Below are 13,932 nucleotides of genomic sequence, written 5' to 3' on the forward strand. Positions count from 1 at the left end.
CGCCAACCTAACCCACGCTCTCTGCTCTGTGACCAGTGGTCAACGGAGACACACACATGTGAGATGAGGGGGCCTGAATGTTAGCTCAAGTTCAGCCTTTCATGGATTGGGTGACCTTGCAGATAAGTCTCCGTCCTCTGTCCACCTGGCATTCTTATCTGTCCTGGGGAGAGGTGGAACCAGGATTTCTCTAGGAGTCTTTCTAGGCTGCCTTCCTTCTTTCCTTCGTTTCTTTTTGGTCTTTTTTTTTTTGGTCTTTTTTAGGGCCACACCTGCGGCATATGGAGGTTCCCAGGCTAGGGGTCGAATCAGAGCTACAGCCGGCTGCCCACGCCACAGCCACAGCAATGTGGGATCTGGGCTCTGGGTGACCCACACCACAGCTCATGGCAAAGCAGGATCCTCAACCCACTGAGTGGAGCCAGGGATCGAACCCATGTCCTCATGGATCCTAGTCGGGTTCAGAAATCCTGAGCCCCCACGAGAACTCCCCAGGCTGCATCTCCCTGGGAACTGTTCTCACCGCACACCTCCTTCTTGATGGAGAGACAGGGAACGGAGGAGGCAAGAGGCAGGCTTCCTGCCTGGCTTCTAAATGCAGTGGGGGGAACCAAGAGCCCCCACCCCCACCCTGCCGCCTGGTCCAGCTCTGCAGGCGGCTTTCGTGATGCTCTGACCTTCTGTCTCCAGCCCTCGGAGGACCGCCCCAGGGCTGGGAAGGTCCATTCCTCTTCCACCGTGGACCCTGCCCCACCCCATCCAGGTCTTTCCAGGGGGCCTCGCCCCAAGCGCAGCCTCACCTCTGGGCTGTCCCATCGTTGAGGACTTGTTCCCCTCACTTGAGAGTGAACTAAAACATCTGTTGGTATTTGAATTTTGAAGCCACACGGCGGTATTTTGCACGCCTGGCCTCTGAGTGAGGGACAGTGGGGTAGCCCCTGTATTGGCCGCGGCCAATGAGAATGAGGGGTGACCAAGAGCCAAGTGTGAAGTGGACCCCAGCGGAAGACAGAGTGGGTAGACCCTTCAAGTGTTTAATGCGGGCCACTCACTGGACAGACGAGGATGCGGAACCAGAGAGGGGAAGGGGCTTCCCCTGTTAGTTCGTGGCTGAACTTGAAGGAAAATGCTCAGGTCTCCACTCCACACGGGCATCCATCTGTCTGTGCCCGGTGGCACCGGCTCTCTTTTCTTTGTGGAAAATGACTTGCAGATGCTGTCTGCCCTCTTCGTGGAGAAAAGCACTGGGTCAGCAAATTGCCAAACTATTCGGGATGTACGATCTTCTTCAAGGAAAATGTAAAACCTGCTAGCTCACCGTGAGCTTGTGTGCGTGTGCATGTGCGTGTGCGTGTGTGTGTGTGTGTGTGTGTGGCGGGAGGACATGGGCGAAGCAGCAGTGATCACCACGAGGTAACTGTGGCCGAAGTGGCTTTGAAATTTTCTGCCGTAACATATATATATATATATTTTTAAAGACAAGATCTTGAAAGGATAGGACCTACCCCAGGACGGCCATATCTCCATCTCAGGATGTCTCGACCTGGAAGCTTGGAAGGACACCTCCAAGCCATGGGACCTTGGGGAGGTGGTTTTATGCCTCTGATCTGAAAAACGAGCTATGCTCGGGACGACGATGCCAGCCTCACTGGGCAGAGGATGGGATGAGCTGACTGAAGGCCAGGTGCCTTGTGCTGTGCCTGGCACACAGTGAGCGCTCCATAACTGCTCTCCCACCCCTTCCACGGGCACTGGAAAAGCTGAAACGCGCCAGCAGGGAACACGTGTCCGTGCTGTTAGGTAAGAAGCAGAGAGAGGCATGGTGCGGCTCATCTTGTGCCAAACTGTCCCCACCCCCGGCTTCTGAGGACTATCCCCTGCGCTTACGAACACTGCTGTCACAGCTCTGACCTCGCACCGCATCACAGCAAGGTATCTGATTTATCACTGGTCAGCGGCTCCAGGGCCCAGATCGGGGTGGGAGGGAGGGAGAGAAGGGGAGGGGAGGGAGGGATGAAGAAAGGCAATAGGAAGGAAGGAATTTTAGATGGAAAGAACTGAGAAGGATGTTTTTCAGAGCCTCCAATGTCAATGCAGCCAATTAGAAACCTTCCAAGTCCTAGTCAATTACAGTAATATTCATGTCAATTTTAATTTCGATATTCTGCTGAGAGAGAAGACAAACCGTATCAATACCATTGCCTTCTACAACTTCCGCGTTAGCCCTGACGGCCTCACACTGTACGTATCCTTTGCCACCAAGACAACTCACTGGTTAACGCCGTAACAAAAGGTGATTTGGTTTTGAGAAAATTTTCTTACACAGGACTTTGGAATTCAGGGAGAAGGACCCAAACCAAAGACGTCTTTTTTTTTTTTTCTTTTTCTTCTTTTGAGAGCTGCCCCCGCAGCATATGGAGGTTCTCAGGCTAGGGGTCAAATTGGAGCTACAGCTGCCGGCCTACACCACAACCATAGCAACGTGGGCTCCGAGCCGAATCTGCGACCTATACCAAAGTTCATGGCGACGCTGGATCCTTGACCCATTGAGCTGGGCCGGGGATCGAACCCTCATCCTCATGGACACTATGTTGGGTTCTTAACCTGCCCAGCTACAACGGGAATGCCCAAGATCTCATGTCTTGATTTGAAAAGCAGGGCTGTGAAGGTCTGAGAATGAGAGCAGAACGGGGCTGGCACTTACCTTCCAGGGGGCAGAACCGAGTGACCTTCTCCGGCATCAGCAGCCCCAGCTTGTGGCGGCAGTAGGTCTCCCCGATCTCCTGGCGGCAGTGCTTGGACTTGGCGCGGGACAGGGCAGAGATGGCCTCCTTGCCCGAGATGTCGCACTTGAGGGGCTGGTCAGACCTGAGCTCGGGGGAGCCGGCCCCGCCCTTCCGGGCGGGGGGTTGTCTGGGGGGGTCCTTCCCGCGGCTGCCGTTCACCACGGCTCTCTCGCCGGGAGGCTGCACCTCGTTGGTACCTTTCCCCGGGGAGGGACGCCCCTTCCCCTTGTCCTCCTGCTCCAGCTTCCGCTTCAGAAGCTCCTTCTGTCCCTTGGGGGGCTTCTTCGCCAGCTCGGGCTGGTGCTTCTGCTTTTGAGACCTGGGTGCGAAGTTGCTGTTGTCCACGTTCTCAAAGTCCTTGGGCACCGAGTTCTCGTTGTTGCTGTCCGTTCGCACTTTCTCCTTCGGCCGGTGGGAGAAGTAGCCATCCTGGAGGAGACGGGAAAGAGAGAGAGAAGAGGAGCATGACTAAGCCATCGGGCTAAGCACGTCGGCCCCTGGAGAGGGGGACTTGGACCTCTGGACGTTTGGGCCCCGGTTCCATGCCCCTGGCCTTTGCCACGGGCTGAATGTTAGACTACATCTTAGATTTTTCCCTCTGGACCTCGGTTTCCCAACCTGGAGATATAAGACGCTCTAACTCGAAACTAAAAGCTTTTGCACGCTGTTACGCACTACGACTGTGACCCTCCAGGCATGTTTCAAACCACGCCCCCTTTTCATGTAAGTTTCCTCTGATTGCTTGTTTGCCTTTGGGATCTGGACAGTTAGTTCCAAGCTTCCTGTTTCCATTCCAGCAGAGAGCGCCGTGATGCTTTATTCAATGGCTGGAGATGCCATGATAAAGCTATGAGCGGAGAAAATACTGGTAGGAGAGGATATATGTTTCAATGCCTTTAGAACTGGCTCGTAGACCTATGCCCTTAAGAGGAATCAGAGCCATACTCTAATCTGAGGGGAGCCATCACTGGCTATCTTGGGGAGTATGCGCCCTTTATAGGACAATCCTTACAGGGCAGATGCAAACTTGGGACGGACTTGAGCTTGAGCTTGGACTCTGGATGTCTGTACCTGGAGCAGACCTGATTCAGTCACGCAGAGGGTCAAGAGAAAGGCAAAGTGTCATCTGGGAGACAATGGGTCTTTCCGGAAAGGTAGACTCACCCTCCAGCCCCAAACCAACTCGGCTTCTCCATGGATAGGTGGGCGCTGGCCATTTGGAGCTCGGGTCAAATGCCCCATTCAAACATCATCCTGCATCACTACCAAGGAACACTGCTTCTGCTTGGAGTCTGTTACCAAGCCCTTAACCTGAAAGCATCTGCTGTCCCAAAGCTAGTCCGAGAGGAGACAAAGGCCACAGAGGACACTGACTGGCTCCATAATCTGCACCCACTGCTATAGCTGCATTGGCAATGAGTTGCAATTTTGAGGGAAGACTTCCTTGTTGGTAACTAAATGGACCCATTAAAGGTTCCCAAGGAAGAGAAGGGTGGAACAGAGCAGTGGGGGCAGGGCTGGTGCCCAGGAGCGGCTAACACTCAGCATGGCTCCTTCTTTGGCGGGTCTGCAAACTACCACCCACCCCGAGCCACATCCTGCCTGCCATTTGTTTTTGTAAATAAAGTTTTATTGAAAACACAGCCACTCTGGTTCATGTATGGTTTCTCTATGGCGGCTTTCCGGCTCTAACAGCAGAGGTGAGCCGTTGCCATAGAGACTGTCTGGCCCACAAAGCCTAAAGTATGTCTCTCTGGCCCTTGAATTAAAAATGTGTAGACCTCAGCTCTCCAGGACTGTGAGTTTAAAAGGTTCCCTTCTCCTGGGCTCAGCTTAGTGGCCCCCCATCTCCAATGTCCCCATTTGTCCCAGCACTGTGTCTGCCCCCTTCTTGCCTGTGTCCCACCTCCTTCAGCATCAAGCACCAACTTCAAGAGGGCAGCAGAATGAAATGGACACTAAGACACGTCGTGGCCGTTCCGTAAGTTAGATGTTACTTTTATTCTCATTTTGCAGATATGAGCATCAGGGAGCTATCTAAGGTAACCCAGGGAGTTGGTGGTGAAGCTGGGATGCAGAGCAGATATGCTGCAGACCCCACGCCCTGGGCTACCAGTTCCACCAGCCGCTCCCCAGGAAGCTGTCGATCCCTTCTGATTCCCATTCCTCTGTCCCCTCAAGCACTGCAGCCTGGCTCCCTTCCCATCCACACCCACCCAGCGAAACAGGTCTGGGATAGGCACGTCACCTCAAACAGCCGTCTCAAGGCTGCCCAGTGGCCATCCGATGGCAGGGAGTCACAGAGAGGGAGAGGACAGTAGGGAGGGGCCACGACAGACCGGGAGGTAGGACACAATGTAGGAAGAAGGAAACAAGGAGATGCTGAGGGAGAGCGGAACGAGTCCGTGCTGGGTCACAGAGCGGCTGCTGGTCATACTCGGAACCGACAAGCCATGATGGTCTGTAAAGGGGAACTTCCAGTTCGGACACCTCGTTCTGGTTTTTCTTATCTCCCCAAGCATCTTGCAAGAGAACTCCCTCAGTGAGGGGCCGTGCCTCCATTCTTGTAACCCAAACTCCACTAATATTCCTCTTTTCCCTTCTTTTTGTCCAGAGGCCCTTGAAGACTCCCCAAGCAGCCTTTCAGGCAAATTTTCTGAGCACTCGCTGTTTGCCAGGCATGATATGCAAATGATGACTCACTGGACACTGACGATCAGCCCGTAAGGAGGTACTGCTTTCATTCTTGCCCTTATATCTCCTTTAACCTTTCGAAACAACTTTCAAGGCAAGGACTATTAGTTCCCCATCTTACAAAAGAGGGGGAAAAGCTTGGGGATGTTCAGTGCTTTGCCCAATGTCATCTAGGGGAGGCCGTGGACTTGCACCTGCCTGATTCTAAAACTTGCTGTAGGACTTGTCATTGTGGCGCAGTGGCAATGAATCTGACTAGTACCCATGAGAACTCGGGTTCGATCCCTGCCCTCAGTGGGTTAAGAATCCAGCGTTGCCGTGAGCTGTGGTGTAGGTCGCAGATGAGGCTCGGATCCTGCGTTGCTGTGGCTCTGGCGTAGGTGGGCAGTTGTAGCTGTAGCTCTGACTCGACCCCTAGCCTGGGAACTTCCATCTGCCTTGGGTGTGGCCCTGTAAAGCTAAATTAATAAAACTTGCTGAGAAGTCAACGGAGAAGCCTTTAGCCCCCCCTTCTCCACGGGCGAGGGGGTGTGGTATCTCTCTCTTTGCTTGGAGTAGCCTAGGTTGGGACGGAGCCGAGTGAGGGGATGGCATTCAATCAAGCTCTTGACAGAGATTCCAGTTCTCTTCCTTCCAAGCACATGACACGACTGTACTTTCCATTCCCTGAAAATTAGGCACAGCTGAGCAACTTGCTGCGGCCAAGACAAGCGCCCGGGGCCGGGACCTGGTCGGACACATCCCTCCTTCCCCCGAAGCAGCCAGCCACCCTCCTGACGGTGAAGGCCTTGCATCCCCAAGTGAGGCCGGGGTGGAAGAGAAACCACAGACACGGGCAGAATAAACCTCTTGCTTTCTGTCACCGAGGTCTGGGGCATCTTTGTCATAGTAGCATGGTCAAGCTCATCCTGATTAATATAGGAGCCTGCCTGACCTGCCTCCTTCCTCCCAGCTGTCCTAAGGTACAGGAGTCAATTTATTATTATTATCGTGTGCCTCTAACAGTCGGAAAATCAGCTGGATGACTCCTGCTTGCCTGAGAACATGAATTTAAATGCTGTTCCTAAGCCCGTTTGCAAGAAGTTATTGAGAGGCGGAGAGTGAGCAGAAGGGCCTCTGCCCTCGTAGCCATCCACGTCCTTTCATCAGACACGTCCTAAGTACGATTCTTGGGTTGTTCTCTTTTCTTGTGAACTGACCAGTCTGTCCCCAGAACAGAAAACCTCCATAAACCACTGGTTTCAGAAAGGCATGTTCTTCACCACTTTCTGGCAGAACTTCTCCAAGCAAAACCAGACACAGGAAACGCTGCAATCAACGACACTCATCTGGCCGTCAGAGAATGGCCCGTTCCTCTGGCTGATTTGTGCTATCAGGACCAGGCGCCATCGTATCAATTCCAACACGCCGCCTGATTAACAAGCGTCGTCTACACAGAGACGCCCCCACCTCGGGGATGGTGAGCTCGCTAGGGCCCCTGGCCAAGTGCCCAGCCCCAGATGCCACTCAGCTCCCACGGGAAATCAAAGGATTCACGTAGAAGAGGGAAGGGAAATACTTTGTCTTCTGGAATGACGAGCGCCCACATGTGAGACAGCTTCCAGAAAAGTCAGAGTCAGTAAGAATTGGGCATCACTCAGAGGCCCGAGAGCACTTGTCCTGCTGAGTTGGGGCTGTTTTCTCCAGCAGCTGATGAGTTCTTCTACCCCTTTCTCCAGGAGTTTTCTTTTCTTTTCTTTTTTTCTTTCTTCTTTTTAGGGCCATACATGCAGTATATGGAGGTTCCCAAGCTAGGGGTCAAATCGAAGCTGTAGCTGCCAGCCTACACCACAGCCACAGCCACAGCCATGTGGGATCCGAGCCATATCTGCGACCTACGCCACAGCTCATGGCAATGCCAGATCCTTAACCCACTGAGCGAGGCCAGGGATCAACCCCATATCCTCATGGATCTTAGGTTCTTAACCCACTGAGCCACAACAGGAACTCCCCTCCCCGAGTTTTCTTTCTCTTTGGTACATTTTATTTTATTGAGGTAAGAACACTTAACATGAGCTCTATACCCTCTTCACAAACTCTCTCTCTCTCTATTTTTTCGGCTGTCCCCTCAGCATATGGAAGTTCCTGGGCCAGGGATCAAACCTGTGCCACAGCACTGACCACGCCAGATCCTTAATCTGTGGTACCACAAGGGAACTCCTTAACAAACTTTAAGTGCACAATACAGTATCATAGCTACCTACAGGTGCGATGTTGTACAGAAGAGGTCCAGAAGGTAATCATCCTGCAGAATGGAGACTTTATGCTCGTCGATTAAAAATTCCCCACTTCTATGGAGTCCCTGTTGTGGCTCAGTGGGTTAAGAACCCGACATAATGTCTGTGAGGATGCAGATTCGATCCCTGGCCTCCCTCAGTGGGTTAAGGATCTGGCGTTGCTGTGAGCTGTGACATAGGTTGCAGATACGGCTCGCATCTGGCATTGCCATGAGCTGCGGTGTAGGCTGGCAGCTGCAGCTCCTATGCAACCCCTATCCTGGGAACTTCCATTGCCACAGGTGTGGCTGTAAAAAGACAAAAAAAAAAAAAAAATTCTCCATTCCCCCCCAACCCCCTGACAACCACTGTTCTACTCTGTGATTCCCTGAGTTTGACTGTTTTCGATTTTCAATTAAGTGGGAGCAAACAGCATCTGACTTTCTGTGTCTGGCTTATGTCACCAAGCATAACACCCTCTAGGTTCACGTGGTCGCATACGGTGGAGTTTTCTTCTTTTTTAAGGCTGAATAATATTCCACTGTATGTGGAGTTCCCATTGTGGTACAGTGGAAATGAATCCAACTCGTAACCATGAGGTTTCAAGTTCGATCCCTGGCCCCACTCAGTGGGTTAAGGATCCGGGGTTTCTGTGAGCTGTGGTGTAGGTCACAGACACAGCTCAGATCCTGGGTTGCTGTGGCTCTGGCATAGGCTGGCAGCTGTAGCTCCAATTAGACCCCTAGCCTGGGAACCTCCATATGCCGCAGGAGCAGCCCTAGAAAAGGCAAAAAAGACAAAAATAAATAAATAAAAATAAATAAAAAACAAAAAACAAAAAACAAACTTCCAGAACATTCTCACCACATCCAAAGCAGGAGGGAGAATGAGCAAAGGACTCAGAGCAGGTTCCCTACCAATTAACACTGGGCCTCAACCATCTCACCCCGATGGTCTCTGCCTTGAGGGCAGATTGGCTATTATTTCTTCATTATGATCGACTAGCTGTGTCCCCTTTATTCTTAAGCAATCCAACACTCTCAACCTTGGGTTATTTATGCAAATGCAACCCTCTGCCTTATTTTATTTTAATGTACTTATTACAATGATTGCACATTCAAATGTTTGCGTGCGCGCTTCCAAAAACTCTAATTGCTCTGCTGTCGCCTTACCTCTAAGCTGCTGCTAGAATCCATTTTTATTCTGGAGAAATAATTAAATGCAATGATGTCCTCCATTCCCATTCAACCTTGGGCATGTTTCAATCAGGTAGAAATATGCTAAGCACAAGATGGCTTCGAGAGGCATCTTATGTGGCCCAGGCTGCTGTTCTGCAGACATCTGGGTCCACACTTGTCCTTCTAGTTCTCTAACGTTCAGACTTCAGGACAGACTTCTGGATCAAATGAATCTGCCCAATCCCCTCCATCTCCCACCTGGGTCCTGTTTCCAAGGGGTGGAGGTGGGCTGCTGTGTTGTCCAAACCCTCCACTCACTGATTAGCCTTTTACTCTTCTCTTTGTGTAGAAAGAACACCAAACAGGAAAGGAGACCCGGGTACTTGTCTTGCTTTTAGCGACTGTCAGATTTTCTCATCTGTAAAATGACAGGCCCTGCCTGTGTGCTGCTGAATATTCTCTGAATTCATTCAACAATACGATCGATTAACCAAGTGCTGCTATTTCAGATCATTGAGAAGTAACGGATGGACTTTCAGAGACCAGGGATTGAGGGCTTGATGGAAGCTTCTAAGGGCCTCGTCTTCTCTGGTTATTTTCTCCAGCAGCTCCTTGGCCTGGGACAGACAGACCCTTTCATTTGACCCTTTCATTTCTCTGTGCCTCGATGTCTTCATCCATCCCAGGAACCGAGGCTGCCACCTACCTCCCGGGAACTGAGAAAACGGATGAAGCACAGACCGCAGTGCTTGACACGCACAAGGTGCTTAGGAAACGAGCATCTATTAGAAAATACACGTACGGTGCTGGCTCTGCCCCAGGCTCTGTCCCAAGCCCTCTGCACAGACTAATTCATTTTGATCCTCATGAGGACCCAGTGAAGGAGAGGCTGTGTTACCCTCTCTACTTTCTGGACGGGAGCATCAAGGTTCAGAGAAGTTAAGGGACTAAATCCAGATCCAGGAAGTGGAGGAGCCAGGATACGAACCCGGGCAGTTGTGGTCCAGAGGCCACGCCCTGCCAACACTGTAGAGCTTCTCTGCAGCTATTAGGAATGGGGATGGTGCCAGAGGGGAGCCCTGGGCCAGGTACGCTGCGCAGGCACGAGGGCACCTGTCCCACCCGCTCACCCCTCATGACCGGTTGACAGCTCCCTCTTGTGCTATATGAACGCACTGCCTGCTGAGTAGCTGTTTGCCATTGAACTCTGTCCGAGGCTTCATTCCAATCACCAAGGTGACCAAGGCCACTGGGAGGGACGTCTGGGGGAGAAGCGCGCACCTGCTTCAAAAAGGCCCTTGGTGCCAGGGCCGTGGGACGGAGGAGACGCAGGGTGCACAGCAGCACCCACTTAGGACGCGCCATTACCCGGGCTGTCAACGCAAATAGACCCCACCAAGGCCCCTCGCCTGGCTCATTTGCATGCACAAAAAGTGGCGGGGCTGGCTGGCACTTAGAAACCCACAGGCCGGGCCGGGCACAGGCCGGCCAGGCTTTCACAGAACCGTTAATAATAAGCCCAGTGTAATTTAGCAAATGTAGTCACGTTAATGGGACGCAGGGTACAGGGTGAGGAGGGAGGGGGCTGGACTGGCAGAGCTGGCTTCAAATGCAGCCTCCGCCCCTTAACCTGAGATACAGGGAAAGCAGCTTAGCCTCTCAGGGCCTCAATTTTCTCACCTACTTAAAAAAAAAAAAAAAAAAAAAAAAAAAAAAAGAGCAAAAAAGCACGCATGCCTGTGTGTGTGTGTGCACACGCGCGCGTGTGCGCGCGAGAGAGATTAAACACAACAGCACACTCATATTTAACTCTATTTGACAACAGAACACTTAGCATGAGATTGGACAGACACACTCAGCATTCCACTGACATGTTTAGCTGGTGCCCCTTGAGGAGCAGACCTAAATCTTTTGGAAAAGCAAGGTGAGGTGAAGGGGGTCCGAACCCACATTGCCACTTGCTCGCTGTGTGACCCGACAGCATGCTACCTAACTTTGAGAGCCTCCGTTTCCCTCTCTGTAAAATGGGCATGATAACAGGTACCCACCTAACAAACAGGGCTTTATGAGGACTCAGGGAGTTAGCACAGGCAAAGCACTGGGCATCAAGCCTGGAACTTCAGTGTTAGCCACCCTGGGTTAAACTGGAATCAGTGCTTGCAGCGCTGAGTTAAGGAGGTGGTTCCCAAAGTGTGCTCCCGGGACCCCTGGGGAGGGGGGTTCCCCGAGACCCTTTCAGGGAATCGTCAGGGTCACTCCTTTCATCGTAATTCGAAGATGTGATTTTTTTTCCTTTTTTCACTCTCGCGTGAGCACACAGTGGAGTTTTCCGGAGGCTCCGTGATGTGTGAAATCGCAACAGATTGAAAGCAGAAGCAAATGTGAGAGCCCAGCTGTCTTCTATTAAGCCAGATATTACAAAGATTTGCAAAAATGTAAAACAATGCCTCTTTTCACGAAATTTGTTTTTGTTGTGGGAAACATACGCATTCTTCATACAAATTTTTACTTACGTAGACACATCATGGGTTATGACTATTTTAAGTACAGCGATAAAGAAGCATTTTAAGAATGCCTGAGTTTAAATTTCAACATATAGCAAATAATCGAGAGATATAACCTACATAAACAAAAGTCTTTGCCTGGGGCGGGGGGGCGGTTTCCAAAATGATGTTTGAAAATATAAAAGGGGTCTATGGAGACCAACAAATGTGACACAACACAGATTTGTAATCCTACATATCTATTCGTTGAAGAAATAAACAGTTGAGGACCCTTCTATGTTGGGTTGTCTCCCTAGAGGCCAAGCCTATGGATTTATAGTTTTCTTGCACACACAATAAACACACACAGACAGAGATCTAGGTCAAGTGGAAACATGATACATGTTAAATGTTTATCATGTTTCCACTTGACCTAGTGATAAATGCTTTTTTTTTTCCTCCGGTCTTTTTAGGGCTGCACCCTCGGCATATAGAAGACCCCAGGCTGGGGGTCCAATCTGGGTTGCAGCTGCCAGCCTACACCACAGCCATAGCCATAGCCACGCCAGATCTGAGCCTCGTCTGTGACCTACACCACAGCTCACGGCAACACCAGATCCTTAACCCACTGAGCGAGGCCAGGGAGCGAACCTGTATCCTCATGGTTCCTAGTAAGGTTCATTAACCACTGAGCCACGATGGGAACTCCCTGATAAATGCTTTTAAAGAGAGAGAGGCAGAACCCTGAAGCCCTGGGTCATCCTCTGGGCGGCAGCATGACCCACTTGTAAGATGCTTCCTTGGACCAAACTCTAGCCAAGCCCCTCCCCCAGCCCCTTCCCAACCAGACCTCTACCTTGGCCTGGAAAGACCTGAATAAATACCAACATAGTTCCTGACAGCTCAAGGACACCTCCCTTGGATGACACTAGCGCCTTCACGGCGCTTGTCGGAGAAAACTCAGGCCTGCCAGAAGAAGTCCCTCGTCCTGGCCAAACCCCTGCGCCCCAGCCTCTGTGGGAGGGTGGAGGGCTACCTTGGGGAAGCGCCAGGTTAGCAAACCCAGATGAGCTGCATGGGGACAGAGTCCCCCCTCTTCCTGCTTTTTGTCATTTTTCATGTCCCTGACTCTACTGGGCCCTCGCTCACCCCCTCCCTATTCCCTCCTCCTCCCTTTAAAACACCTGAGCCCTCTGCACAAGTCACAGGGGAGTTCAGCTCACGCTGGATCCTCTCCGCTGATGCAGTAGTATTTTACCAATTAAAACCCGTCCTTCCAGCTCTAGAGCACCGGGAACTCTATCTAGTGACTCGTGATGGAGCCTGATGGAGGAGAATGTGAGAAAAAGAATGGATCTATGTGTGTGTGACTGGGTCCCTTTGCTGTACAGTAGAAAACGGACAGAACACTGTAAACCAGCAATAATGGAAAAAAATAAAAATCATTAAAATAAAATTCGAAAGAGAAAAAGAAAAACAACAACAACAACAACAACAACACCTGTCCTTACAGCCTTGTTTACCTCTGACGCTGCTCAGGGCCACGTGGGCCGGATCTCGACACGGTTGTGCCTCAATGGGGCCCAAGCATGGGCGCAGGAGACGCGAGCTCTGGGCCCACACTGACCTTGACCCATGCTCTCCTTCCAGCCCCACCAGGACGACGTAACAGTGAACGTCACAATGAACGATCTGGCCCTGCTTCCATAATAAAGCCTTCTGGAGAGCTCTACATGGCCTTTCTCAGCTATGACATTACAGACATTTGGGGCCAGATAACACCGCATTGTGGACGCGTGTCCTGTGCATTGTAGGATTTTAAGCAGCACCCGTGACTTCTACCTCGTCGATGACAGTAAGACGCCCGTGAAAACCAAACATGTCTCCAGACATTGCCAGACGTGCCCTGGGGGCGTAAAAAAAAATCACCCCTGGCTGAGAGCCACAGCTGAAAGCCTCGGCTGCGCAAACGCTGGTCCCACCCAGGATGACAGCCCCTAGTGACCAGAGGGGTCAGAATGGGAGAGCGGAGCCAGGAGGAAAGGGGCCGGCGGGGGAAAGGGCCCAAGCTGACCAAGGAGAGGTGGGCTGGAGGGAGGGGAGGGGCTTGAGGGGGGTAAGAAGAAGCATCCGCGTGGGGGGCAGGGAGGAGGGTTAGGGTCCCCGGCTGGAAAAGGGGTGACTCCGAGGATGGGGGAGAGGCATTCGGGCAGGGGCACATCCCCAAGTTGATGGCACATTCCTTCCTTTACACCAGCAATCGCTGGAAGCCCAATGGTTCCATCAAGGGAACAGAGGTTTGGTTTGCTTCATAGAGTGTTTTCATCTGTTTGGTTTTACATCCCAGCCAACATTTCAAAATCTAGAGATTTCATCCAAAGTTCTGGATTCCTACCCTCTCTGGAAGCATCAAGGGACCTGAAGGCACTGGGCTTGGATTCCTACGTGCCAGGGGTCTGAGGCAGAGCTGTGGCCGCCAGCCTACACCACAGCCACAACAACACAGCATCAGAGCCACGTCTGTGACCGACACCAC

General features: G+C 51.7%; 1 protein-coding gene across 3 annotated transcripts in view; it reads right to left on the minus strand.

Annotated features, from left to right (window-relative positions):
• Positions 1-13,932, minus strand: part of XYLT1 (xylosyltransferase 1) — a 334,192-nt gene that overhangs the window by 131,682 nt on the left and 188,578 nt on the right. For all 3 annotated transcript variants that reach the window (XM_021086555.1, XM_021086556.1, XM_021086557.1), the window contains exon 3: positions 2,705-3,215. In XM_021086555.1, the coding sequence (XP_020942214.1) occupies positions 2,705-3,215 (511 nt within the window). The remainder of the gene's footprint in view (positions 1-2,704; positions 3,216-13,932) is intronic.

Source organism: Sus scrofa, chromosome 3 (assembly GCF_000003025.6).
Source record: "Sus scrofa isolate TJ Tabasco breed Duroc chromosome 3, Sscrofa11.1, whole genome shotgun sequence".
NCBI lineage: Eukaryota > Metazoa > Chordata > Mammalia > Artiodactyla > Suidae > Sus > Sus scrofa.